Here is a 27,301-nt window from a genome sequence, read left to right on the forward strand (position 1 = left end):
CCGGGCCTCGCGAGGGTGGCGAGCGCCTGTGACCTCGCGCCTCTGTAGCGCGCTCCCAGGCCGGCCCGGCGCTGCGCATGCGCAGAGTTCGCAGCCCCAGCGCGCGGCGGACGGGCCCTGTTGGCGCGGAGCCCGCCGTGCCAGGAGCTGCGCCCGCCGCTGGCTGCAGGGGGAGGCTCCGGCACCGGCGGGACCCGCTGGGCTCCGGGGCCCACGGACAGCCCGCAGGGTAACCGAGCTCACCGCTCGGGCGGGCTCGCGGGTACGGGCCGCTCCCGGAGCCTGCCTGGCCTGTCTCCGGGGCCAGCCGCAAGCCTTCGCCGCCGCTCCGCGGCCTGCTCGGTCTTCCCTCCCGGTCCGCGCGTGGCTTGCATGGCCCAGCTCGGGGGCGGGAGGGGGGCCACGCCCGCGGCGTTTGAAAGAATCGTTTTCAAGAACGCTTCTGAGCACCACTACGTGAAGGTTTGCTTGTAAGTTCGGCCCCCCCCCCATTTTTGACCACAACGTCCCTTTTGAGATGCATAGACTTGAATAATCAGGCTTCGTGTGAACGTTGTTCGTTTCAGAGAATTTCAAGAAGGTGGAGTTAGATTGAACGCTGCTCATTTCAAGCAACTTATTCTTTCAGCACTGAAGGAATTACATGGGGAGGTACGGGATCATTGACTCTGTGACTGACGATTGCGCTTTTCTGAATTCCTTGTAAATATAACTTCATAGATTTTTTTTGTTTGTTTGTTTGTTTAGGGGCCAGAAGCAACCATTAAGAGAATCTAGTTTCTAGTCTCAGCTCCTGCATAATAATGGCCAAAGAACTTCCTCTAATAATTTATGCATCAAGCCCATACCTCTGGTTTGAGTTGAGCGTCTCTCTCAACTTGAAGACTGCACATGATGGAGAATCACTAAATAAATAGTGCTGACTTTTAAAAAACCATTATCTCAAATGGAACGTCTAGGAGAGTGTGCTGGTGAATGGCAGAGGCTGATATTTCTTCACCTTAACGCCTTGTTCTTTATTTACCATGCTATGATTACATTTAAAAAAAAATCCGTAAACTTCAGGCTGCTTTTAACAATGTTAGTAAATGTTACAATTCTTCTGTTTCAGTAGGCAAATATATGAAAATCCCATCTTCACGGCAGTTCTGATGTGTATTCAGAGTTTTCTGAACCCTGAGGTTTCTTCTGCTGCATACATGATTCATTTGACCTAAAATTAATTTTAGCAGGGCAAAGAATTTTGACTAATTGACTTCTTAGTGTGGAAGCTGTTTCACCCCGTGCTGCATACATGATTCATCTGACCTAAAATTAATTTTAGCAGGGCAAAGAATTTTGACTAATTGACTTCTTAGTGTGGAAGCTGTTTCACCCCAAATTGCAAACTAGTGATTCTGGAAGATCTCTGAAGCTAAATGGTCAGGCTGGGTCAGTATGTGGATGGGGCCCCTCAAAAGATAACCAAGATTCTCTAGGTTTGTGGCCTAATGAGTGATTCCAGCTCATCCTTTCCATTAGAAAACATAATTTAGTGAATAGTATTATCCAAATTAGAATTACTAATAAAAGTCAGAGCTGAAACTAAGCAGAAAGGAGGCTTGGTTCATGGAACATAAAGGGAAAGGAAGAAACCATTTAAAATTATTTCCCTCCTGCTCCCTCAGAGCCCTTCTCTCTCTGCTTTCTGCTGTTTCATATACTTTGGCTTTTAAGTTCAAGAAACTGAAGTAGGAGCCTCAATGTACCTCCTATCAGCCTGGATGCTGCTTTCAGTGCTATTTGACACTCACTGATCTGGGTGTGAAAACAGCCATTTTCCTTTAAGTCCTGGTATCCCTGTTCCTGCTGCAATGGAGCTTCAAAGGGAAAACAGGAGGGAGGAGCTTCAAAGGGAAAGCAGGAGGGAATATGGCCTGCTGGACTGGAACTCGAGAGGTCCTAGGTTTTATTCCTGGCTCTGCCACTGATTTGCTGGGTGAGGTGGGGCAAGTCCTATCACCTCTTTGAGTTTTGCCAGCTGTAAAATGGTGATGATGATGATTGCTTCCTTTGTAAAGTGCTTTGAGATCTGTGAATGAAAAGGGCTATAAAAGAGCTGGATATTACAAAGTTGCTCTAATAATAATTTTAGCTGGAGAACATGGAAATCATATGTACATAAACTGGTGTTAAAGCCGTGAATAATATTGATTTAACAGTAGTGCCCTATTGGTGCATAGGTTGGTGCAGCCTTGCCTGTTGATGTCTTAACATATGAGGAAAAGACCCTGTCTGCAATACTAAGAGTTTCTAGCAGGTAAGAGACACTGATTGCATATACAGTACTTGCAAGTACCAACCTGGAATTGTGTAAGATGTGTAAATAACCTTTAATTTGAAAATAACTCGCTTACAACTTCTGACAGCTTCCTATCAAAATAAGGGAGAAAATAATAGCTGTGATTTCTTAGAAATGCAGGGCTGGAAGGGACCTTGGAAATCCTTCAAATCCAGTCCTGCGCCGAGGCAGGACCAAGTAAACCTAGACCATCCCTGACAGGTGTTTGTCCAACTTGTTCTTAAAAACCTCCAGCGATGGAGATTCCACCACCTTCTTTGGAAGCCTGTTCCAGTGCTTAACTACCCTTCTAGTTTAGAAAGTTATTTCTGATATCTAACCTAAATCTATCTTGCAGCAGATTAAGCTCATCACTATTACTTCTACCTTCAGTAGATAGGGAGAACAATCGCTCACTGTCCTCTTTATAACAGCCCTTAACATAGTTGATTATCAGGTCTCCCTTCAGTCTCCCCCCCCCCCCCCCCCAATACTAAACATGCCTGTTAAATGTTTCCTCATGGCTCAGATTTTCTGAGCCTGTTTGTCTGTTGCATTCTTTGACAGGATAACAAGCCTTGTAGATAGTGGGGAAGTGGTGGATGTGATATATCTTGAATTCATTAAGGCTTTTGATACTGTCTTGCATGACCTTCTCCTAAACAAACTAGGGAAATACAACCTAGATGGAAGGGCATATTGAGTGGGGCCTCGTAGGGATCAGTTCTGGATCCAGTTCTGTTCAGTATCTTCATCAGTGATTTAGATGATGGCATAGAGAGTACACTTATAAAGTTTGTAGACAATACTAAATTGGGAGGAGTTGCAAGTGCTTTGGAGGATAGGATTAAAATTCAAAATGATCTGGACAAACTGGAGAAGCAATCTGAAGTAAATAGGATGAAATTCAATAAGGACAAATGCAAAGTACTCCACTTAAGAAGGAACAATCAGTGGCGCACATACAAAATGGGAAATGACTGCCTAGGAAGGAGTACTGCGGAAAGGGATCTGAAGGTCATAGTGGATCACAAGCTAAATGAGAGTCAACAGTATAACGCTGTTACAAAAAAGCAACCATCATTCTGGGATGTATTAGCAGGAGTATGGTAAGCAAGACACAAGAAGTAATTCTTCCACTCTACTCCGTGCTGATTAGGGTCTCAACTGGAGTATTGTCCAGTTCTGGGTGCCACATTTCAGGAAAGATGTGGACAAATTGGAGAAAGTCCAGAGAAAAGCAACAAAAATGATAAGCGTAGAAAAACATGACCTGTGAGGGAAGATTGAAAAAATGTTTAGTCTGGAGAAGAGAAGACCTGAGAGGGGACACGATAAGTTTTCAAGTATGTAAGCAGTTGTTACAAGGAGGAGGGAGAAAAATTGTTCTCCATCATTGGAGATTTTTAAGAGCAGCTTAGACAAACACCTGTCAGGGATGGTCTTAGATCAGGGATTCTCAAACTGTGGATTGGGACCCCATTTTAATGGCGGTCACCAAGGCTGGTGTTGGCCCTGGGCCCAAGCCCCACCGCCCAGGGCAGAAGCCCAAGCCCCACCGCCCAGAGCTTCAGCTTTGGCCCCCCCAGCCTGGGGCAGCGGGGCTTGGGTGGGCTCAGTCTTCAGTCCCCCCCTTCTGGGGTCATGTAGTAATTCTTGTTGTCAGAAGGGGGTCACAATGCAATGAAGTTTGAGAACCACTGTCTTAGATAATACTTAGTCCTGCCATGAGTGCGGGGAACTGGACTAGGTGGCCTCTCGAGGTCCCTTCCTGTCCTACGATTCTATTCTTGTGTGTTTCTGGGATGTATGTGAATGCTGCTTAGTGATCACTCAGGAATTTTGTGTGTTTCCCCCTAACTGTGCTTGAATTTTAAGAGATACCTAGGGGGGCACATGGCCCAGGATTGGTAGAAGCTTCAGCCTTCACTGATATAAGACAATCCATTGCTGAAAGAGGGACCTTTTCACTCTCAGTTATCAAGTGGCTGCTTAAAAGTCTGGAGGAGGACACTTACAGCCTTATTGGCCTCTAGATAGTCTGTACTGTACTCTTTTACTGCCCTCATCACCATGGTATCTGAGTGCCTTCCAGGAGTGCAGTAAATGACATGGTTTATTCTCTCTCTCATCCTCTCTTTGGGGAGAATTATGTGTATAGCGTAGTGTCTTTTGTTTTGGATTTTAGAATGTACATGCGGCTACATGTTAGAGAAAGCAGGTTGAATAATGTGCCTGGCACTTGGCGTGGAAGATAATTAGTTGTGGAGCAAAACTGTAAATGATTCATCTCCATTTCAAAAAGCTATGTGAAATGCCTTTTTAAGGTGTGAAATCGAGTAACTGGCCTTTTAGAGCAGCCTTTACATCCCTATTATCTTTCAATGTTAATACTGTGAGGTCTGCCTAATTTAGGTCTTGCTCAGGGGTGTGAAAAAACACCCTCCTGAGCGCAGCAAGTTGCAGTGCTGTAAAGCGCCAGTGTAAACAGTGCCCCAGCACTGGGAGCTATGCCCCTCGTTGAGGTGGGGTTTTTTTAGAGCGCTGCGACCACACAAGGCAGCGAGGGGTGTAGCTCCGAGTGCTGGTGCAGCGTCTACACTGGTGCTTTACAGTGCTGCGATTGCTGTGCTTGGGTGTGTTTTTTCACAGCCGTGAGCAAGGAAGTTGCAGTGCTGTAAATTGCCAGTGTAGACAAGCCATAAGAAAAATGATAAAGCACTGGGAATCAAAAGAGCAATAAAAAGGCAGACTAAGAAACCACCTCAAACACAACAAATTTCCATTGGCATTTGTGGGTTTCAACTATTTTCTGACTCTGACCTTAAAAATGTGACAGGTCCAGAATAGTTAGGGTGACACTGTGGTCTAAAAAGTGACACAGATGTGTAAACCTCACAACGTCTTGACACATCTTCTTGTGTGTAGTCCTGTCTGCTGCATTTAGTTACAAAAGTGAGTGTTCAGTACTAGTTACATCTGCAGAGCCAATGCAAGTTAGAGTGACTTGGAGAGTGTTACTTGTGCATCAACAGAATTGGTTCCTGCTGTGGTTAATCAGCTGACAGCAGTTGGGTTGCTCAGGTGGCACTGAAGGGAAAATTGGGCCCACAGAATCTCTTACTGATGACCATACATGACCTAGAAAGAACCCAGCTTGACTTTGCTAGGCTGAGTATGCAGGGCTGGAGGTTAAAGACTAAAACATCTTTTTACTTAAATTGAGCAAACTTGATGTGTACTCAATGAGACGATAAACATGGATCCATATATATGGTTCCTGTCTTGAAACGTAAAATGACCAGGTGTGGATGATGCAGTACTCAAACCGGTGTCTGTTATCCCTTGCTGTGGGAAGAGGTCAGGAGCAGTTGGGAGATTAGGGAACTAAAGATGAATGGAAGCTATTGGGGGTGGGGAAGGGAAGGAGATTAGAGGAACGGGAAGAGGAGTTCAGGAAACAGGCCCAGGAAAAAAAGGGTTTGACAAGGGCAAAACCCATGAGCATTGATTGTATTAAATACTCCAAACCATCGATAAGACAAACTACACTGAAGGGTAATTGTGTCACAAACTTGTCACCAGAGTCCACTGATGAAATTACCAGCTGTTAAATGCAGTTGAGAGTTCATTATTCCTTCTGTTTAGGGTATCTCTATTTAAACTGTGTACACAGCAGGAAAACCTTTGAGTCATGTGAATCCTAATAATATATTTAATTTTGTCATTATTTAGTGGCCTTGTCAAGCTGTGGAGTGCTCTAACACTGCTGGGCTCCTACCAGAACAGGAAGTGTGCTTTTAGAGTGATACAGGTAAAGTCCTGGGGAACTCTGGGACCTGCCCCTGAATGTTAGTCCTCTTTAGGGTTACTCGGCCTACTCAAGTACACAAAACCTCTTAATAGAGACATGGTTTACTTGTGTAAAAACTGATCAGTATTTAGAGTTAAATACCCTTAAAGATAGGTGTGAAACAGATTGGTGAGAGATTGAATCAGTCTGTTTTATAATTGCTGAAATTCAGTCAACTTAAATTGTCATGTCCATGTCTCTCTTTATATTGTACGGTGCTTGTAACAATCGCCTGTTGTCATATCTGGGGTTGTCTGAGAGGAAGTAGATGCTGGGAATCCTCTTTCCTTTTGGGGGCCCACATAGATGCGGTCTTGTAAAACTAGACTCTTGTGTCTGAGTTTCATCACTTTATATATTTACTACCATGAGGTCAGGTCTGATCTCATTAACAGATTTTTGAGGAAACTAATTTCCATGACAGTTTGTCTTTGACCCACATCTGGATAAAACTTGTATTTTTTTTCCCCCACTGTCAGTCACTCACTTGAAACCCCATTGTACTTGAACTCCAGAGCCCAATGCTTGTTCCTTTTGAAATGCTTCACTTCATTCTGCCATGTAACTTTCAGTAACCTGAGTCTGGGAGCTGGAATTAGTCTCCAAGGGGATAGTTGAATAACATGGTTGGCTTAAGTTGCTCTAATTTTGCTTTGTGGGGTGTTTTTTTTTTGTTCTTTTTATCTTGCCTGCTGGAAACTGTTTGGTATGTGTGATGTTTTCATAATACGTCTTTTTCCCACCAGACCTCTCCATTTCTCCTTGCGTTATCTGGGAACAGTAGAGAACTCATATTGGATTGAATACACAGGAGACAAGGTTGGGCTGTAAGAAGCAGAAGTTGCTCAAGATGTTGGCAGTACTCAGACCTAGAATTTTTGGTGGAGATTTCAAAAGAACCATCCTAACAAAACCAAACATTGCCAGCTCATTGCTTAAATCTCCCTCTCTTCAGTATTTACATATACAAGTTGGAGACAAGGCTGAACTTACTAAAGCCTTCACACAGAAGGATGTTGTTTGTTTTGCTGACTTAACTGGGGACACAAACCCGTTGCATTTGAATGAAGACTATGCAAAGGAAACTAGGTTTGGGAGAACAATTGTACATGGAGTTTTGATCAACGGACTTATTTCTGCAGTTATAGGTACTAAAATGCCTGGCTATGGTTGTGTGTTTCTTTCTCAGGAAATTCACTTCCCAGCTCCCTTGTACATTGGAGAAGAAGTCTTAGCTGCAGCAGAAGTGAAGAGACTGAAAAGATCTGTTGCATACATTTCAGTATCATGTACTGTTAGAGAAAGTGAAAAGATTGTTATGGAAGGGATGGTGAAAGTCATGGTGTCGGAAGGTCAGCGCTCCTGATTGCATGGTGCTTTATTCTTTAGTAAAATTCAGAAATATGTGGGGGGGGTTACATCAGACCTTGGTAAGAGGAGGTCAGAGCTTGCTGTCAATTTTGAGAGCTACTCTGCCTTGTAGGTAAGAGATGTAAAACATCACCTGTGATGGCTTTTAAGGACACATGAAGATCAATATGATCCATACTTAATTTACATCTATTACTATCATGTGCAGCCAAGCCTATTCTCTTTCCTAGCTCAACTTTTTGTCACCAAAATAAACACCACTGTTTACTGGAACCTTTTAAAAAGGAATGTTTACATCACGTAATGTTCTGGAGTTGGTCAGGAGACTCCTGTCACCTGACTAGTAAACACTGAGCCAAGATATTTGTCACAGATAAATGAATGGAGTATTCTCTTGGTTCCTTTTTACCAGTGCACAGTATGTGCCACTTTTCACATATCTAATATGTTGAGTTTTGAACTCTCACTTGGTTTGAGGTTCTAGATACGTCAAAGGGCCACATCTCCCACCCCCTTACTTATATGAATTCAATTAATTGAAGTCCAAGGGACTATGTGGGTGAATAAAGCAAGCAGCATTTGGTTGATATTAACACATGCACATGTCATCTTCTCCCCTGACTTACAAGAATAAAAAGCTTTTTATTCAAACGCTGCCTTTATTAGGGAGCTCTGATGTTTCTTTCATAAATTAATGCATTGTTCCATTTAATTTTCAAGCGAAAGGACTCATTTGATTTAAGGCTATCATTATGCCATACAAGAATAGTCTGTGTAAAGGTCTTGGATAACATCTGACTACTGCGGAACTACAAACTAAATGTCATGGTGCAACCTGTCACAGATATAGGAACTCTTAAAACTAAATTATAGGGAACTTTACATATGTGTGGCTACACATGGTGGCTTTATGAGCTAAAACCCTTTATAGTCCAGAATTGCTTATTGCTTTGGAAAGAGGATAGCTAGAAGGCAGTATTTTTAGTAGGTCTGTTCTTTCAGACAACACCTAGAGCCAAATGTGCAGGAGAGACAGAGTCATAGTTTGAGCAGATCAGAATAAATGAGGTGGCTGCTGTAAACCTTAAATTTACTTGACAAGGTACTTATCTGCCCCCTGGTACCATAGTGTTTGAGCAGCCTCTTAAATTTCAAGGAACCAAGACCTGTGAGGTAGGGAAGTGCTATTATCCCCATTTTTCAGATGGGGAAGTAAGGCCCAAAGATACTAGGGGACAGATTTTTTTTAAGGTATTTAGACATCTAAAGCTGCAGGTAGGTACCTAGGCACCATGGAAAAACCCCACTAGGTGCCTATCTGCATCTTTTGATGTGTAATACCTTTAAAAAAAAAAACTGGCTGTGATGTGCAAAAGGTCACATGGGACATTTGCAGGGAATTAGCCTGGGACTTCGGAGACCCCAGGTTTAACACCCTAACACGGGGCTGTCCTACTTAGCTAAGTCTGACGCCATTCTCAGAGCTGCAGAAATCACAGCAATGTAAGCTAGAGCAATGTGCTGTGGATCTGATGGCAGAGTTTGGCTCATAACCTACTCTGTGGATATAATGGATAGTCAAAGTACACTAGGTTGACTTCTGGTTTAGTACTCGAGTTCCTTTTCTCTCTTAGTTAGTCTCATTCCAGGTCTGTATATGATATCTATATATACTAAATCTCTAGGCATGCTTACATTAAGAATGATACATTGTGAATAACATAACTGCTAACCAGAGCTGAGGGGAGAGACGAACAAAGCAAACATCCATTCTTAGAGCAATGGGCTTTGGACTCCGTGTGAGCTTGTTGGACCAAGGTAACAACAACTGCCAGAACCAAGAGCTTTCTACTGACCAAGCCTATGTCCCACTGTACAAATCTGGGGTCTGTCATCTTGAGCGTAGCAGCTGTCTTCTGTGAGGATGTGGCAACCTTTAGACTTGTCCCATAAAGGGCTTTGTAGATCAAAATTACAGTAGATTTTTTTAAGCACAATAATAGGTCAATCTAGCTTTCCAAGCTGAAGCAAATCTTTGATCTACGCTTCTGAGTTTTAAATCTAAAACTCAGAAGAATGGTCATGTTTAAACAGCACAGTTCTGTGTTCAAATGGCAATAGACTGAAAAATTGGTGACTGCAAAATGTCGTGGTAGTTTAAGGACAGCAAGAACCCTTAATGTACATCTGGTTCTTTTAAAAGTTTTTAAAGGCATCCAAGACATTTTAAACTGCACCCTACAGACAATATTGTGAACAAGGTAAAAGTGAGAGGTAGCTGCACAGAGACTATATAAGATGAAACAAGAAGTAAAATAAGTGTTTGTTTGTGGGCAAGTGTTGTCAGTTTAATTTCTTGACTTTTAAGCAGATCTCAGTATCAACTGCTGTTGATACAACTAAAAAGAAAATGGCAGGAAGCAGGGTCCCTAGAAGGAAGACTTTTTCACTGTTCAGCAGCTAGAGAAAAAGCAGATATGTTGGCTGTGAAACTTGCTGCTGAGTTAATAGTGTAAAGAAGTCAAATCTCAAACCCCACTGATTATTCTCCTGTGATAGCTCAGACTTTTTAAAACTTCTCTATAACACACTTTTATTTTTGTCTTGTGACAGATTGTCATCTCTGGTGATCTGTTTGAAAACAAGAGACAAATTAAAAAGAGAAGAGGGCTCATCAACCAGCTGGTAGTTCTTCCTGTGTGCTACACCCAAGCAATAATTAGCACTCTACATCAGCATTGTTTTGCATCAGATCCTTTTAATAGCTCTTTCAGCTTCTGGGTAGGGCTCATATACATAAGCATATTCTGAGACTGCTTAAAATAAAATTGGTAGCTGATAATGTTGACATTGAAGCTTGTAACTGATGCTGTAGCATACCATCACATTCAGCTCCTCCAACTCCTTTCATCATGGTGGTCTTGCTTCAGAGCTTAAGGGAATCTGGGGGCACTGACAACAATTACAACTCACCGTCTCTGCTGTGGAGAAGAGCTTAAACATTAGGCTTTCAACAATAATGACCTTAAGAACCTAACTTTTCAGTGTAGCCCAAGGCTTATTTATTTAAATCATACAAATAAGCTGTGCTTACTAGGGTTGGTCTATACTTAAAAGTTAGTTCAACATAGTTACAGCAGTCAGGGTGTGTGAAAATGCACGCCCTTGACTGACAGAGCTATGCCAACCGAACCCTCAGTGTAAATGCAGCTATGTTGATGGAAGAACACTTTTGCTGATGTAGCTGACTTTGTCCAGAGAGGTGATGTTCCTAAACGCATGGAAAAAACCCTTCCATTGGTGTAGGCTGCATTTACGCTGTGGGGTTATGACACCTTAACTACATGGACGCAGCTACGCCAGTGTAGTCTCTGTAGTACAGATACAGACTATGCTCTGGAAAACCAGTGCAGACTAAAAATCATTTATATTATGGGGTTGTTGGGAGGAAATACTGCCAGAGCTCCAAGGCCTTTAGAAGTAAATGAAAATCCAGATTAATTACAGTACATATAGGGAGGCCTTAAAGAACTCCCAACAGGAGAATACAGAGAAAGCACTACTTTCATTGCTGCGTTACCTGACACCAGAGAAGCTGAAAGAATTCTGGTGGGAGCTCCAGACAGAAGTCTGATCTACAAAGGCTTTTGATAGTCCCAGACCTCCGCTAGGCAATACTGTTGCTATGGAAAGAATTTACGGTAATTCAGACAGACTTCACACGTAAGGCTATGTTCTGCAAAAGTGGAAGATCTATACAATTGAGGGTCCTGTGTTATTTCAAAGATGTTCTTTTGGCAAACAAACAAACTGGGGAAAATCAAACTAAACAACTGATGGCAAAGTTGAGTTCAAATTGGCTCTTTCATTCCTTATGGAGTAGCTGTATGAAGTCTTGTGTTTTAAAAAAAGAGTTGCCTGTTTTTCTCTGTCATTGAGACCATAACTTCTGTGACAGCTCAATGTGCAAATGCTCTAATTTTCTTATGGCCCTGTAAGTGAATCATTATTAAACGTCCATATAATCCAATGTAGTGCCAGACCGTTTGTATTCCCTTAATCAGTGTTTGTACTTTAGCAAAGTGATTTATTTCTGACAAATACTGATTTATCATCTTATTTCTCAGGTAGGTGGATGATGACATGTATCAGGATCATAGAATAACAGGACTGGAAGGGACCTCAAGAGGTCATCTAGTTCAGTCCCCTGCACTAGTGGCAGGACTAAGTATTATCTACAGCATCCTTGACAGGTGTTTGTCTAACCTATTCTTAAAAAAACTCCAATGATGGAGATTCCACAACCTCCCTAGGCAATTTATTCCAGTACTTAACCACCCTGACAGGTAGGAAATTTTTCCTAATGTCCAACCTAAACCTCCCTACTGCAATTTAAGCCCATTGCTTCTTGTCCTATCCTCAGAGGTTAAGAATAAAAAATTTTCTTCCTCCTCCTTTTAACAACCTTTTACATACTTGAAAACTGTTATGTCCCCTCTCAGTCTTCTCTTTTCCAGACTAAACAAACCCAGTTTTTTCAATCTTCCCTCACAGGTCCTGTTCTCTGGACCTTTAATAATTTTTGTCGCTCTTCTCTGGACTCTCTCCAATTTGTCCACATCCTTCCTGAAATGTGGTGCCCAGAACTGGACACAATACTCCAGTTGAGGCCTAATCAGCGCAGAGTAGAGCGAAAGAATTACTTCTCGTGTCTTGCTTACAACACTCCTGCTAATACATCTCAGAAGGATGTTTGCTTTTTTTGAGGTCCACATCTACTAATGTTTTACTCTACATGCTCATTACACTAATTCTATAACAGTGAAATTCATCTCTGTGCAGAGGGACAGAACAAGACCTGTGCACATCTAAGCCTTGTTTTTAAGGTCTTATGTGGGACTCAAGTGGTGGATAGGTCTTGGCCTGACCAGCTGCATAGGACTGAATTTACTGTATATGCATAAAGAGATCTTCCTCTGAATATATTAGAGATGTTCAATAATTTTATTCTTCTTTCCTACTTCTGGCTCTATGTTCCTCTACCATGCTCACCCACGCCAAAAAATACCCCAACACATCCCAAAGTAGTGGATGAGCTGTTTTGATAGTGGATTCATGAGAGCTCCTGGACCGTTCCCCCCTCCCCCTCCCCCCTCAAGAATTCAGATGACTTGTGTGTAAACATTACTGTTATCCTCTAGCCATGATTATTTCACCTATTTCAGTGACAAGTAAACACCAATGGCAAAGGACAACTGCTATAAGTTTAACCCGCAGCCGTGCTGAGGGGAAGGATGCTGATACACACTGCGTGATTAATTAGCAGGATTTCCTCACATGATCGACTTCATCACTTCCAGTTGGTATTGCTGCAATAGGCTATTTCCCAAATGTCCTCACTACCTTTGCAACTTTGTATATAGTGCGGATCACAATCAGCCTCTATGCTAAGCTGGGGAGAGTAAATTATTGGTCTAGAGATGAGGTTTGAAGGTATTAATAAGTAAAATGCATATTGTCTTACAAAATCTAATTGTAAACAAACGACACTCAATGGTGGAATCTGTCTATTAGAACTGGAGGGAGGTGGGTTAGGGAAGGTATCAACAGAGGGCCTGTTTGTCTTCAGCCTTGTTTCTTGCCTATTGTCCATAGTGTTTAGGTAGCCTTTTACACCCATGTCATGCAGGTATAAATGACAAGGCAAGGTGCAAAGCAGTGGAGAATCAGGGCCTTAAGGTTTTCTCTATCCGAGATTAATTTATGTTGCTAAACACTGTTTGCTCATCCTAAATTGATTGAAATGTGCCTTGGGTCCAGACCCACCAAGTCTTTGGTTGGTTACTAGTGGTGCTAAGCAAGGTTTCAAACAGATTAGGCTTTTGGGGAGTAAAGAGCAACTGAGCCTGAAGCATTCTAGCCTCCATTGCTTCTTTGCCGGCATGATTAGCGATGCTGTCATGAACCTTTAAAAATTACCTACCAGCACTGGTGCAATGGAGAGTGTCAGGAGAAGAACTACCAGCCCTTCTCCTCAGCTGGTGAATTTTGTATAGTTTGCTGGCCAGAAGTCCTCCGTCCCTGCCCATTATGCTATCTATGCCTTCCATAGTATCTCCCACCTCCTTGGAAATACATTTATTCACAATTAATGTAATTCATTTTGGTGACTATCATCAACCTCAGAATGTTTTTTATTTTTCACTGTATAAATGCTTCTCCCCAGGCAGTTTAGCAAAATCCCCATGATGGTAACATATTCTGAAGGATAGATTGTCCAGATATGTTTGTGTATATTGTGAAGTGAATGGTGTTTTGTCCTTACAAAGCCGCACTGTAATGCAAAGGTAAAAAAAATGAGTTTAACAAAGGAGCGAGGGCTGTAATCTGGCTCCTCAAAACTGGAGGAGGTCGGATGGGGGCAGGTGGGGGTGGACAAAGCCTTTTGTTTATTCAGCATGATCTCATCTCAGGGGAAATGTTGAAGCTGCTTCATCTCTGCGGCAGGGGGTTTAGACTGGCCACTCCTACCACAGAACCAGCACTGACTGCCCATGACGTTCAGTTTCTTTTCCTCTGTTTGAGGTGCTTCATTTGGTTTCTTTTCTATTAACACCTTGGGCCTAACACAGTCAGCTGCTGAGCCTCCTTAACTCCCAGTGATGAGGAGTCAAGTACACTCAGGACCTCTCAGGATCAGGCCTTCTCTGTATAACCCTGGGGAAGATTTTCAAGGGCACCCAACTCCAATTCTCCTTTTGACTTTAATTCTTTTTCCTTCTGCCTCCCTTGGTGTGCAATTCTGTGTCCATTTGATATCATGGGTCAAGTTTGGGGGGGGGGGGTTGTTAGGTCAGAGTGGTGGCATTGGAACAGTTTTTATAGTGGGGGTGGGTGAAAGCCATTGAACAAAACTGTAAACCCTGGATATGTTGGAAACCACTTCAAGCTAGGCAGTGCTGCTGCACCCCCAGCATTCCTAGTTCCAGCACCCCTGGCTGACAAACAGTGGGTAGTAGTTTGGGGCAGTTACCAAATCTAAATCCAGATGTTGATCGCCATAAACTGTAAGGAGTCTGGGAGCAAAACAGGTGTCTCTGAAGCTAGGGTAATGGAGGGCCCTGGGCATGGGATGAAGTGGGCTTGTTCCCTGTGGATCTGGGGTTATAAATAGCAGGAAGAGAGAGGACCATTGTTGGGGTCAAGTTGGACAATGGGAGAGAGTAGGAAGGGAGCAGTGCTGCTTCAAATAATAGCATGGTGGTGATTATTCTAAGACTATGAAGAATGCAATAACTCTACAGCCACACCTATTCATTTGATTTTAAATTAGATCGTAAACTCTTGGGAAGAGGGATGGATCATGTCCCTCACTGTGTTTGTACAGTGCCTGGCAGAATGGGGTCGCAATCCTAAGTGGAACTTTTGAGTGCCACTGAAATCAAATAATAAATCATTTTGATGCAGCACCCTACTTAAGGTGGGGTAGTTCAGTTTGGAGCTTTAAAACTTTATAAGAAATCTCACTGTGATGGCAAAAATCAAAACTCAGAATATAAACTCTGAGTGCAGTTTGGATTTTTTTTGTGGTAGTTTGATTAAAAATAATTTGTTACAGAAAGAATAAATAGAATTGAAAACCCCCCTCCCAACCCTTCTAGCAACTTCTCCCTGGATTGTGTCGCTTTTCTTTGTACCCCTTTGGCAAAAAAATCTCCAACATTTTGGGACCTGTCCTTTCTCACAGAGTTGCTCCTCTTGCTGATTCCTACAAAAGCAGTTCTACACAAGTAAATGACCTCAATAGTGTTAAGGCGGAATAACTTACCAAATGCATGGACTGGGTGCCAGCGAGGTCTGCTGACCTGTTGCTCTCCTAGCAGGAGATCAGTGCTCAGGCCCTGGGGTAGAGTGCAAGTTGTATGCAATTGGGTACATAGTGGGTGGCTGGGTGTGGTGGGGTCCCTGAGGTGAGCCCCCCTGGACTGTGCTGGGTCCCCTGGCTGGGTGTGGGGGGGGAGGGGGCGGGCCTGGCTGTGGTGGGTCTCCTGGCAGGCTGTGGAGGGGGGAGGGCCCTGAGGTGAGCCCCCCCAGGCTGTGGTGGGTCTCCTGGCTGGGTGTGGGGTGGGGGCGAGGTGAGCGCCTCCCCCCAGCTGTCAGTTTCCTGGCTGGGTGTGGTGGGGCAGGGGGGCCGAGATGAGCGTCCGCCCTGGGCTGTCAGTCTCCTGGCTCGGTGTGGGGGGGAGGCTGAGGTAAGTGCCCCCCCCGGGCTACGGTGGGGCCCCTGAGGAGAGCCCCCGCCCCCAGGGCTGGCGCCCCCCCCGGGCTGGGTGTCGCGGGGGGGGTCCGGGTGAGGCGCCCCCCCCCCGGGCTGGGTGTCGCGGGGGGGGGTCCGGGTGAGGCGCCCCCCCCCCGGGCTGGGTGTCGCGGGGGGGGGGTCCGGGTGAGGCGCCCCCCCCCCCGGGCTGGGTGTCGCGGGGGGGGGTCCGGGTGAGGCGCCCCCCCCCCGGGCTGGGTGTCGCGGGGGGGGGTCCGGGTGAGGCGCCCCCCCCCGGGCTGGGTGTCGCGGGGGGGGGTCCGGGTGAGGCGCCCCCCCCCGGGCTGGGTGTCGCGGGGGGGGGTCCGGGTGAGGCGCCCCCCCCCGGGCTGGGTGCCGGCTCTCGTAGCCTGACGGCAGTTCCGGGAAGCGCGGCCGGGCTGCGCGCGGGGCCGGCGGCCTCGGGCTTTAAGACCCGGCGGCGCCCGGCGCCCGGCGCCTCCCCCGTATTGACAGCGGCGGGCGCGGCGCGGGCGCTGCTGCGCGAGGCAGGTCGGCGGCGCGGGCTCGGCGCTCGGCTCCCGGCTCCCGGCGCGGCGCGGCGCGGCCCGGCCCGGCCCGGCATGGCCTTCCTGGAGAAGCCGCCGGCGGGCAAGGTGCTGCTGGACGACACGGTGCCGCTGACAGCCGGGATCGAGGCGAGCCAGAGCCTGCACTCGCACACGGTGAGCGCCGGGCCGTGTGTGTGTGTGTGTGTGTGTGTGTGTGTCGGGGGGGGGGAGCCGTGTGTGTGTGTGTGTGTGTGTGTGTGTCGGGGGGGGGGAGCCGTGTGTGTGTGTGTGTGTGTGTCGGGGGGGGAGCCGTGTGTGTGTGTGTGTGTGTGTGTGTGTGTCGGGGGGGGGAGCCGTGTGTGTGTGTGTGTGTGTGTGTGTGTCGGGGGGGGGAGCCGTGTGTGTGTGTGTGTGTGTCGGGGGGAGCTGGGGTGGGGAGCGTATCGGGGGGGGGAGCCGGGGTGTGGGGGTGTTTATGTGGCGGTGTGTGTTGGGGGGGAGCTGGGGTGGGGGGAGGAGCCGGGGTGGGATGTGTGTTTGGGGTGTGTGTGTGTGTGTCGGGGGGTGGGGAGCCGGGGGTGTGTTGGGGGGAGCCCTGTGTGGGGGGAGGGAGTTTGAGACCTGGGGTATTGGGGTTGGGTGGGAAGAAGCCCCAGGGCAGCTCGCTGGGTTGCTCTGATGGCTCTGTTGCTCGGTTTTGTCTCCTGGCTTTATAGAGTGAGCCCAGTGCTGTGCAGCCCCTTCCCTTCCTCTCTGCTTGATGGATTTGCTCTATGCCATGTGCCAAACTGTACTTCTTGTTACTGTTGGTTACCTGTATTGTGCTGGTCAATAAAGTCACGATGCAAATGCACCCTCTTCTTTGGGCATGTACACACTACCGCTTGTGTCGGTACAACTGGTGTCACTCCGGTGTGAATAAGCCCCCCCCTGAGCAATGTAAGTTACAACCACTTAAGCAGGGTGTGGGCAGCACTCTGGCAGACATAGCCACTGCCTCTCACTGAGGTGGTTGTTATGGCGATGGGAGAGAGCTCTGTCCCATTGGCACATCTTCACCAGATGCACGACCCTGTCACAGCTGCACCAATGTAGCTGTGTCACTGTAGCACTTCTAGTGTAGACTAGCCCTCACCCAGACCGTCTCCCACTGTGTCTGCACAGTTATGCCTGCTTACTCCAGTGCCAAAGTAAGAGTTTAATATTTCTTTGCTTACGTTAGCCTGGCTGATCCATCTCAATGATGGGAGTGGAGCTGGATTCTAATGTAAGTGACAACGTAGGGTTAAATTCTGCCCACACTTCCATCTGTGCAACTCCAGTGAAGACAATGAGGCTGCGCAGGTGTAACTGAGGGCAGAATGTAGCACTCAGATTATGACAAGGGGTGATTATGATGCTTCGCCAGAAAGAACCCAGTTTGACTTTCAGGTGCCAGGCTCATTTTCCTGTGACGTATTTACACCTGACACCATTTTCTTAAAAACTGAGCAGACTTTGTCTGGGGTCACTGATACCCAAGAACAACGGAATTCTATAATGCTATTTTTATAGGCCCTTTCTTGGAGTATAACTGCACTTTTAAAACCTGTGTTTACCATGGTATTATCAAGCAGTACCAAGGTACAGAATCAGAGAAAAGGAGACCTGTAATCATGTTTCAGAGCTTTACCCATTTAGCAGGGAATGGGGATGTAAGAGATAAGGCCAGGTGTACTTCCACAGCAGCAGGTGCATTGGTAAGAGACTTTGTTTTGAACATTAAGGGATGTGTCCTTCAGCCTCACTCATTGTTTAGGGGCATGCATATCATGACAGCAGGCTTCTGACTCATTCCTTGTGTCTGGTGAATGTTGTAACATGAAAGATGGTAGAGGTAGATAGTGCTATATTTATAGTTAATAAGCATGCTATGCCATCAAAATTGTAACAGTACAAATAATCTGTGCTTCTGCAATGCTTTCTGTTCGAGGATCTCAGATTGGTAGTTTAATGAACTAACTTTTGTAAAACAATCTCCTTCTGAACACAGGCTTCTAAAACTATGAGGAATCTTTTAGAAGGCATCAGTGAGTTTAGAAGTTGTGACTAGTGGTTTATAAGCCCAGGGCTCTACATTCTGAGCTGTGGTCAAACTTGCATTATAACCAAAGCTATGTTAGGTATACTTTCTGACAAACCCTTTACCTGTGTCTTAATAAACTGAGATGTGTAAGAGTGTTTAGTTGCATGAGTGATTACCGTATATAATTTGTTTCCCTGTGCTACCAAGCCAGATTCTAGTTTCATTGTGAGTAGTTTCCCCCTCCCCTCATTTAACTGTTTTCAACACCATTTATTACAATCCCTTACAAGTACAAAGATAACAATAGCTTTTTGTGTCTTTTGGTTTGTTGGTTTTTTTGGTTGATTCTCTAGCAGGAATTGACTTAAAAAAAAAACGCGAAGAGTTCTGTTGTACAGAACGCACTTAAAAGCAGTTTTCTATCCCAAATACTCTGTGTGATGCGACTTCCATGTGTGGGATTTCAGTAGCAAGTATTGTGACCCTTTGATCATTTGTCTTTGTACTTCCGTGTTGTTAATTCACACTGAGGAAGATTCTAATAGTAATTAATTCTGCTCTTCACCAGAAATGCACAAAAGATCAGAATGCAGTAGCACTGTGCTTTTGATTTAAAAGCCGTTTCGGGTGCATGTATTTCTAATAGCTTTTATGGCAGAAGGACTGTCGTTAAGAATTAAAATAAAATGGTCTTGAGGTGTACATAGCACAGATAGTTTACATAGAGGCAGCGTGGGGTAATGGTTAAAACAAAATAGCAGGCACCACGGCAGTCTGGATTTCCTATTTGACGTAAAGCTACTACCCTGTCATCTCGCATATCTGACCTTATCTCCTCATTTCTGAGCTGGGAAACTGGGTGAGAGCAGGAAGTAACTGATATATAGTGCATCTGATTTGAACTTCTATGGGGAAAATAAATTACAGTAACAGATCCTAAGTGTAGCGGTAGGATTCCCTCCCAGAAGAGGCACTTCCCAAGACATCTTGGGGGGAGGAATAGTTTCATTTTACTGTATTCCTGACATAATGACGACACAGGGTGGTGGTGATGTTTTTATTAATAGGAAGACTGAATGAAATAGGAAGACTAAATGAAAACCCCTTCAGGCTTTCAAAGGAAAGGCCCCAAAAGGAAGAAATCCTGGCTATAAATGTGTTTATCCTGTACAAATACATGGAGAGCAGAAGCTTCATAAATTAGCATTGCCCTATAGCAGATACGAAAAGGGGGCTACAAATAAACCTGTTGTTCATTTGCCAGTGATATATTCTATCCATAATTTAAGGGGATGTGGCCATGTTAAAAGTAATATTAACAGTTAAAATCCTTATCTGTGATACTGATAGCATCTAAGATTATTAAAGCAGAAAATGTGAAAAATCTGATTTTTTTTTTTTTAAATCTTGCATATGTGTTGGTTTGAACAATGAAAATAGATTGTTTCCTCTTTTGAATCTGAAACTACTAAGTCGCCTAGTGCTATGTCGTAATAGGTGGGCTGCAAACGCTGCGGGGATTGCTTAAAAACTTTCCATTGGATTTATCAAAAATGAAACACCCTTTTCCATAGCTCTTACAAACCAAGATCTGAGTCCAGATTTGATTTAATGTTGTTATTTTCATATGACATCCAGGCTAGGAATACTCTGTAAAGTTGTTATAGGCTCCAGAAATAGTCAGAGTTTTGAATAAACCAGTGACTACAAGATAAGGGTGATGAATTGCAGGGCAAAAAAATCTCTAAACATGGTAAAATACGAAATTCAAGACAAAAATTAGTGATGGGGATACTTAAAATGGACTCTTCTAGTGGATTAGCCTGCTTCTGTTAAATTAGGTCAAATACAACAGTTTGGATAGTATGACATTAAAATATTGGGGAAATGTAAATTTAATGGCTTTGAATAAAATTCTACGTTTGGCAGCAGACTGATTCCTATTTCTTGTAGATGAGGAGGAAACTTCAGCATGAATAACCCACTACATATGTTTGAATTAGTCAGAAACCGAAGAGGGAATGAAATTGGTATTTGAAATATCGGACAAAAGTTTGCAGTTCATGGTAATAAATGTAACTCTCTCACTTGACAGAGAACACACACAAACCTCTTAAACTTGTACCGAGTGTTATTGTCTGTCAGAAAAATAGCTATAAAATCACTATAAAAATGACTCACTGAGCAGACTGGCTCACCGTGTATCATAGGGACTTTTGAATAGATACAGTTCAGTGTCAGGTAGCACTGTGGAGCCAGTACATATGTAGGGTTCTGTTCAGCTTCATGCTGCAGCAACAAAACTGTCAGCTGACTTTTGATTTTTGAATCTTTATTGCTAGTGAAGACTGAGGAGACAGCCCCTGTCTCTCAAACAAAAACAAACCAAAAAAAGAGCTTGTTTCCGCCCGCCCCCGCCCCCCCCCCCCAAGTTTCTACACTGAAACAAAATCACAGTACATCTATGTGTAAATTGTTTGGCTTGTGGACTGATAGCACTTGATCTGGAAGTCACTAAGTAAGAATATATATGGAACACCATGATCTAATTTTTAGAGAGCTCTTTTTCTGATTAAACACAATGTAAAAATTCTGGGTTTTTTTAGCATGTATAATTGGACATAGCTAATTCCGTGTCTCAATATTTACCATGTACATACGCTTTAATTTTGAACATCATATCAATTATATTTCATATACATTTCAATGGCACTTCATATAACCCTCTGGGTATAAGGCCTGATCCTGCAACTGGATTTGATTTCATCGGAGCTTTTTAAATTCTATTCTGTGTAGGTTCTTATACCACTCTCATCACTGTAGTATCTGAGTCTCTTCTAATAGTGCATTAACCAGTGTGACTAACATGTCACGTAGCTTCCTGTGAGCATAGTGGTCCAGTTGCAAGATCTGCTCTTAGCAAGTCAGACAATACTTGTGTACCAAGAGTGGATTTCATTTCTGTAGCAGGCAAAAATCTTCCTGTCCTTTAATTTCCTTTCAGTTGGAGCAGAATGGTGTCCAATGTGTTTTAAGGTAAAATACTTGTAAAAGAGGCCTAATAACAAGATACCATGTTCTGATAGCAGAGGCCTTTTCAGCAGAAAGGCTTTAATGTGTTTCAGCTATTTAGACATTGAGCGTTTTTAGGTGTCCATCTGTAGATGAGAACTTGTTTCTATAATTTGCTTTTTAAGCCTTAAATGGAAAACTAGTCTCTTTCATGATCTTCTCTGCAGATCCCTGCTGCAGTAGTTGCATGCCTGGACCTGCGAGCTGCAGAACTATTTAAAGTAGTAAAACCATTAGGGGGTGTGTATGCATGTCCTCTCTGGAATAAATTCTTTCCCTGCTTGGTGTATTGTACATTGAAATTACAACAGTGAAGTGGAATTTGCCATTCCATTAGTCTGCTGCCTTAAGGTAGCCCAGAAGCTAAAAACTGAGAGAATTCCTCAAAATATATTTTGAAAGCTTTTCTTTGATTAACAGTTAATGGGAACACTGTTTTTAAAGATGTAATCATCCCTTTAGTTCATTTTAATGATTCAGATTTTTTAACTCTCTCTCTAGATCTTTATGTAGTTACAAAATCAGACTACATTTTTCTAAAGCTATAACTTTAGGAAGGGAGAGAATCTCGGTTGTTTAGAAACAGTTGTAGATCCTTGTGCCATTAATTTGGAATGAATTCAGCCTCTTCTCTAGCATTTTCCTTTGCTTTGAAACACACAATGGAATCAGCATTAAAGGTGACCATTAACTAAAAAAACTAAGTTGTGTGTGTTTTGAAGAAAACCTCAAACACAGCCCAACGTAGTATGGTCAGAGCTTAAAAGACAAGATATCTGACTGTTGAACACACAGCTTATTTTAGTGATAGCAGCATGAAGGTTTCTAATAGCACTGCTAATAATTATTATTGGTATTACTATAGCACCCAGAGGTCCCAGTGAGGATGGCAGCCAAATTATGTTGGCTGCTGTACACTCAAAGGAAGAGTCCCTGACCTGAGAGTCTACAGTGTACTTGGACTGTAACTGTTGTATACAGTCTCCGGGATCAATTCTGCAAAGTGCTGAGTTTGTCACTATGCCACTGAAGTCTGTAGGAGTCCAAGGTGCTTGGCATCTTGCCGGATTCTGTATGATCCTGTTCTAAGCACATTCTTTACAGATGTCCTCTAATAAAATTCAAAACACTTTGCATTAAGGCAAGAGAACTAGCCTGTTTGGGAAGAGGGACAGCACCTTTTCTCTGCTCTTTCCAAAGTGGTTTCCTTGTTCAGTAAATTTCAGTGAATTTCAACGTGCGTCTCTAATTTTCTTCTGCTGTGGTCTTATTTTTATAAATGTATGGAATGGTGTGTACATTATAATAATAAAGATACAGCTGACGTGAGCTGCATTGTTTACACTGCAGGTAGGCATCAGTATCTTAGATGAGGTGGTTTAATGATGAATTGTGTAATAGTAATCATACTTTGCCCCTTATTAAAGGAGGACCCAGGAGTCTAAGCAGCTCTCATGATTACACTGCTACTTTCCATACTGGAAGATTTCTCAAATAAGCATTTAAAAGGGGCTTTTTAGAACCCTTTATTAAAAATAGTCTCAATCCAGTGTTCTTAAACTAGTATTTTGTTGATGGTTCTTGCTTAATTAGGTCTCCAGTTTCGAGCATTAAAAAGCTGGAAGCTAGAAAAGCCTTTTTGTGCCTCTGATAAGCTTTTGGCATGAACTGAAGATGACCTGGATTTCCGTACTTTTGTCAGCTTTTCAAACCTCTTTGGTATTAAACAGATGAGGAGCGAGGAACCTGTGAAGCAGCCTCCCTTTTTTTGAGTCAGAAGTTACTGAATAGTGAGTTCATTGTGGGGATATTTCTGTCTGACCCGGTGGAGTCAGTGGATTGTGGGAGAGCTGATTGCAGTGGAAGAGGAGGCCTGATGATAAAAAAGTAGCTGGATGGGGCAAGGGGCTGTGTAAGATAATTGTGATTTTTGGATCCGAATCAATCTTCTAAGGAATTTTACTGTGGCGATGGGGATAGTGTGTTGAAAGGGAGATAAGGGAAGCTGTGGGATGAAGCTGTGCTGTTGGTATTTTATTCAGGAAAGAACAGTATTGTATTGAAAGCAATTTTATATTTTCCCAAGCAGTAATCAAATGGAAGCTGTGCCTCCATTCTGCCTGCCTGAGAACATTCCTTAGTAGTACAATGAGAAGGTCAGTCCCTGTGTAAACAGTGAGCAGTAGGGGAGATTGGGCAATAACTCCACTTCCTTTAAAATACTAGTAAAGATGAATGACCAAACATCAGGAATCATCTTTCCCTTACATTCTTTCACAGAAACAGCTAATGTTCCTCAGAGACTTGCTGAATAAGTGGTTACTACTTTTCCTGTCTGTGTGTATATATAAAGCAGTCTCTTCCCACTTCCTAAGGTACAGATTAGAAATCAGGAAATGGAAAAACCCAACTGTTAGCTGTGAATTAGGCATTTCAAGTGTCTGCTTAATTAATCTCTGTTACACTGGTGTAAATCAGGGTTAACTTTGTTGCCTTTCATTGTACCTGGGTTGGGGATCAGGGCTCTTCTTTGGCTTTGGGGAAAGATAACTGTAATATAATTGGGTATATTAATAAGAGGAATGAATGGTGTGGAAACCATCCTTTATGCTGATTTTATGTGGAGAGATACTGCTTGAATAGAATTCACCCATATGCTTTGCCATGTGGGAGATTTGGGTTTCTCTAGTTTTGAGAAGGGATGAGCAAAATCAGGAGATGGGGATGCACAAAGAAATATAGGTAAATACACTTTATTGTGGGATACTTTTGAAAACATTTTCAGAGGTCCTATTTCAAGAGGCACGGTGTAAAGATGACTATGGAAATGAAGGGAAAGAGTGACAAGAATTAAGTCCAGGAATTAAGGAATGTAAAGATGGATGGGTAAAAATCAACAATAATCAATAATTAAAATATACATGCATATATTTTGTCTGTAAGCAATGAACATGAGCTATGCATTGGAAATGAAACACTGCATCAGGAGTAATAGAAGTGTGCCAGTTATTCAAGCCTATTACGCTGCGTTTAACCCCTTCATCCTCTCACCTAAGCTTTCCATAGTAATTTTTGCATTCAGCAGCAATGAGCGGTAGTAAAGTTGGGAATGATGAGCTGGAGTTCGTTCAGCTATGAAGGTGGCTGTAATTCCAGGAGATGTCTTAAAAGTTAGATCTTTGAGGAACAGATTTTTCTCCAGCTTTTACTGGCTGAGATAACAGGAGGAGACATATTCACTATTGTCTCTCATTAAAGTAAATGAAAGTGCTTAGATGCTTCAGAAACCTGTACGCTCTTAAAATTCTGTTTCATCTTTCAGTGTGTTCTAGAGATGGGTCTGAATGAGACCCCTGATCAAAACACTTTCCAGCTGGGAGGTTCTAAATCTAGATCAGAAATGGTGAAAATTCTGAGCTTTTCCAAATTTCATAGTGGTCAGTTTAAATCCGTTATAAAGAGAAGGCTGACTATGCATTCACACTTCTTTGTGAGTCACTAGTTCCGGTTTCTAATAACTCTCTCCCTTCTTTTCCCCTCTCATTTCTAGGAATACATAATTCGTGTGCAGAGAGGGATTTCCATGGAAAACAGTTGGCAGGTAATCGCTCTTTAAATTTTGGGTCACTTAAACAGACGGTCTTCCTACACAGCGGCAGATTACAGTTTTGTGGGGCCCAGAGGAAGTGGGGGGGCCCCTCCCTAACCCTTCCTCTTGGAGTCGTCCCCCCACACCCGGCACTCATGCCGAGGAGTGGGGTCGGGTGCAGGGGCTTCCCCAACTCCCCAGCAGGAGCTTTAGGTGGGCTGGGGAAGTGCGGTCGGGGTGCCCATTTTTCCGGGGCCCCTGGGCACAGGCCCCCTTGGCCCAGTGGCTAATCGGCCACTGTTCCTAGGGAAAGACCTGGATTCATCCTGGCTAGTCTAATTCTAGCTAGAGACCAAATGCTATTTGAGAGTGAGTCAGGAATGTCAAATGCTTGAATGTGTTTGGTCACAAACTGTTGTTTCTAGTGTCAGTATTAATTAGCATGAAGGCTTCATTTCAGTGTATAAGTCTTCCAGATAACCAATACATGTGACCTGCTTTCTTATATCCATATGACCTAAGATACAACACCAAGGCCCATTTTGTGCCAACTCTTACTACTTGTAGGCTACTTGTCCCAACAACAGTGGGCAACTTCCAGGAGTAAAGTTTGGTGAGTCAGTCCTTTAGTTTCTGTAACAGTCCTGCCAGTGGACACAGAATAAAAGTCCTCACGTTGATCTCATACACACTTTCCACTAGTATTCTTTCCTATGTATGTATGTATGTCATCGGTAGATAGAATAACCTAGGATGCTTTACATTGTTTGCTCTAGTTTTGGAAGCAAGTTTTTTTTTTTTTTTTTTTTTTTCTGGAATAAACTTTCTATTTCCATATTTAACCAAAGCTTCTGAAAGTTGTGATTGTTAGAGGAACATTTTTGTCTGACCTCTTCATCTTAGAAGAACGACGTGGCTGTGGTAGTTACAGAAGACCTCATTGTCTTCTGCCATTGTGGATGTTCTAGGCCAAACAAAGAATAATCCTTGCAGTGTGTTCCTATTACATATATATAATATGCAGGTGTTTATAGATGGTATTTGTTTTTAAACCTAAATTATGGGGTCTGAATAGTCTGCCAGAACCTGCCTCCCGGCTAGTGGTGGAACCACTGTCTTGTCCAGGCTGTGCTGTAATAAAAATAAGCAATGATGATGATACCCTGTGAAGAGCTGGTGAGCATCCACTGCTACCAGATAGAGATTTTTGTGGGGAAGGTCAAGTTAAATTTTTCTAAATTTTGAATCTATGATTTTGAAGTAATGTTGCTTCTAGGATGGAAGAATCAGAAGGTGTCTGCAAATACCTTCTGATGAAGCTGCTGCTGCAATATAATGTTACAGCTAGGAAGCTGTATTGGTGGAAGACCAATTCAGACTGGAAACCAGGTGCACTTTTTTAATAGTGAGAGTAGTTAATCACTGGAATAACTTACTAAGCGTCGTGGTCCATTCTGTATCGTTGGCAGTTTCTAGATTGAGATTGGATGATTTTTCTAAAAGCTCTGGTCTAGGAGTTTTTTGGGGGAAGTTCTGTGGCCTGAGTTATACAGGACGACAGGCTAGATGATCAGTGGTCCCTTCTGGCCTGGGAATCTATGAATCTTGCAAGATTAGACATCACAGAGAGCAACTCTTCTCTCTCTCTCTCTCTCTCTCTCTCTCTCTCTCTCTCTTCACTTGCTGGCATAGACTCCTAGACAGCAGTGTAAACCCAGCAGTCTTGCATTTGTACAGAGAAGCTTAGTGAAACCAAGATTGCAAGTCGGAATTTTTTCCCTCATGCGGTTTAGTTATTACATAAAATCTAGTGTGTTGCTTCAATACTGCTTTTATGTTTTGCAGATTGTGAGAAGATACAGTGACTTTGATTTGCTTAATAGTAGTTTACAGGTAAGATTTTTTCCTCTGATAAATAACTATAATTCTAATTAATATATTATATTGTATTTAAAATTTTCTTCTTTGTATACAACAATGAAGAGAACAGAGATAGCATCAAACTTACATGGCTGAAAATGAAATTACTTAAATTTTAAAATTATAAACTGACATTTTTGAACAAGGAGAAATGCTGAGCTATTTTAGGTTTTACCCTGGGAAATGTTGGTTGTAATCTCTGTGACCAATTTAAATCTAAAGACAGAGATTGGCAGATACTGAATCTTTCCCTTCAGTGATGTGACTTGTTCTGGCTTGGTGCACTGTTATGACCCCTTCTTT

General features: G+C 43.4%; 3 protein-coding genes across 6 annotated transcripts in view; all 3 read left to right on the plus strand.

Annotated features, from left to right (window-relative positions):
* Positions 1–175: 175 nt before the first annotated feature.
* Positions 176–7,058, plus strand: RPP14 (ribonuclease P/MRP subunit p14). Its single transcript, XM_074957331.1, has 5 exons — positions 176–470; positions 567–651; positions 2,223–2,299; positions 6,056–6,134; positions 6,920–7,058. The coding sequence occupies exons 1-5, from the start codon at positions 373–375 to the stop codon at positions 6,974–6,976; spliced, it is 396 nt and encodes a 131-aa protein (XP_074813432.1). The 5' UTR covers positions 176–372; the 3' UTR covers positions 6,977–7,058.
* On the plus strand, positions 7,024–11,560 carry HTD2 (hydroxyacyl-thioester dehydratase type 2). Its single transcript, XM_074957330.1, has one exon. It carries the CDS (start codon positions 7,024–7,026, stop codon positions 7,537–7,539), a length of 516 nt encoding a protein of 171 aa, XP_074813431.1. The 3' UTR covers positions 7,540–11,560.
* Positions 11,561–16,382: 4,822 nt separating this feature from the next.
* Positions 16,383–27,301, plus strand: part of PXK (PX domain containing serine/threonine kinase like) — a 52,731-nt gene continuing 41,812 nt past the window's right edge. For all 4 annotated transcript variants that reach the window (XM_074957333.1, XM_074957334.1, XM_074957335.1 and 1 more), the window contains exons 1-3: positions 16,383–16,526; positions 25,040–25,090; positions 26,924–26,971. In XM_074957333.1, coding sequence (XP_074813434.1) covers positions 16,425–16,526; positions 25,040–25,090; positions 26,924–26,971 — 201 coding nt within the window. In that variant the 5' untranslated portion in view covers positions 16,383–16,424. The remainder of the gene's footprint in view (positions 16,527–25,039; positions 25,091–26,923; positions 26,972–27,301) is intronic.

The sequence above is a fragment of the Natator depressus genome, chromosome 7, assembly GCF_965152275.1.
Source record: "Natator depressus isolate rNatDep1 chromosome 7, rNatDep2.hap1, whole genome shotgun sequence".
NCBI lineage: Eukaryota > Metazoa > Chordata > Testudines > Cheloniidae > Natator > Natator depressus.

Coding starts and splice junctions, on each gene's coding strand:
- HTD2 (XM_074957330.1), top strand. CDS start 7,024: ATGTTGGCAGTACTCAGACCTAGAATTTTTGGTGGAGATTTCAAAAGA.
- RPP14 (XM_074957331.1), top strand. CDS start 373: ATGGCCCAGCTCGGGGGCGGGAGGGGGGCCACGCCCGCGGCGTTTGAA. Junction 2,300..6,055: donor ATACTAAGAGTTTCTAGCAG/GTAAGAGACACT, acceptor GTCATTATTTAG/TGGCCTTGTCAAGCTGTGGA. Junction 6,135..6,919: donor GTGCTTTTAGAGTGATACAG/GTAAAGTCCTGG, acceptor TTTTCCCACCAG/ACCTCTCCATTTCTCCTTGC.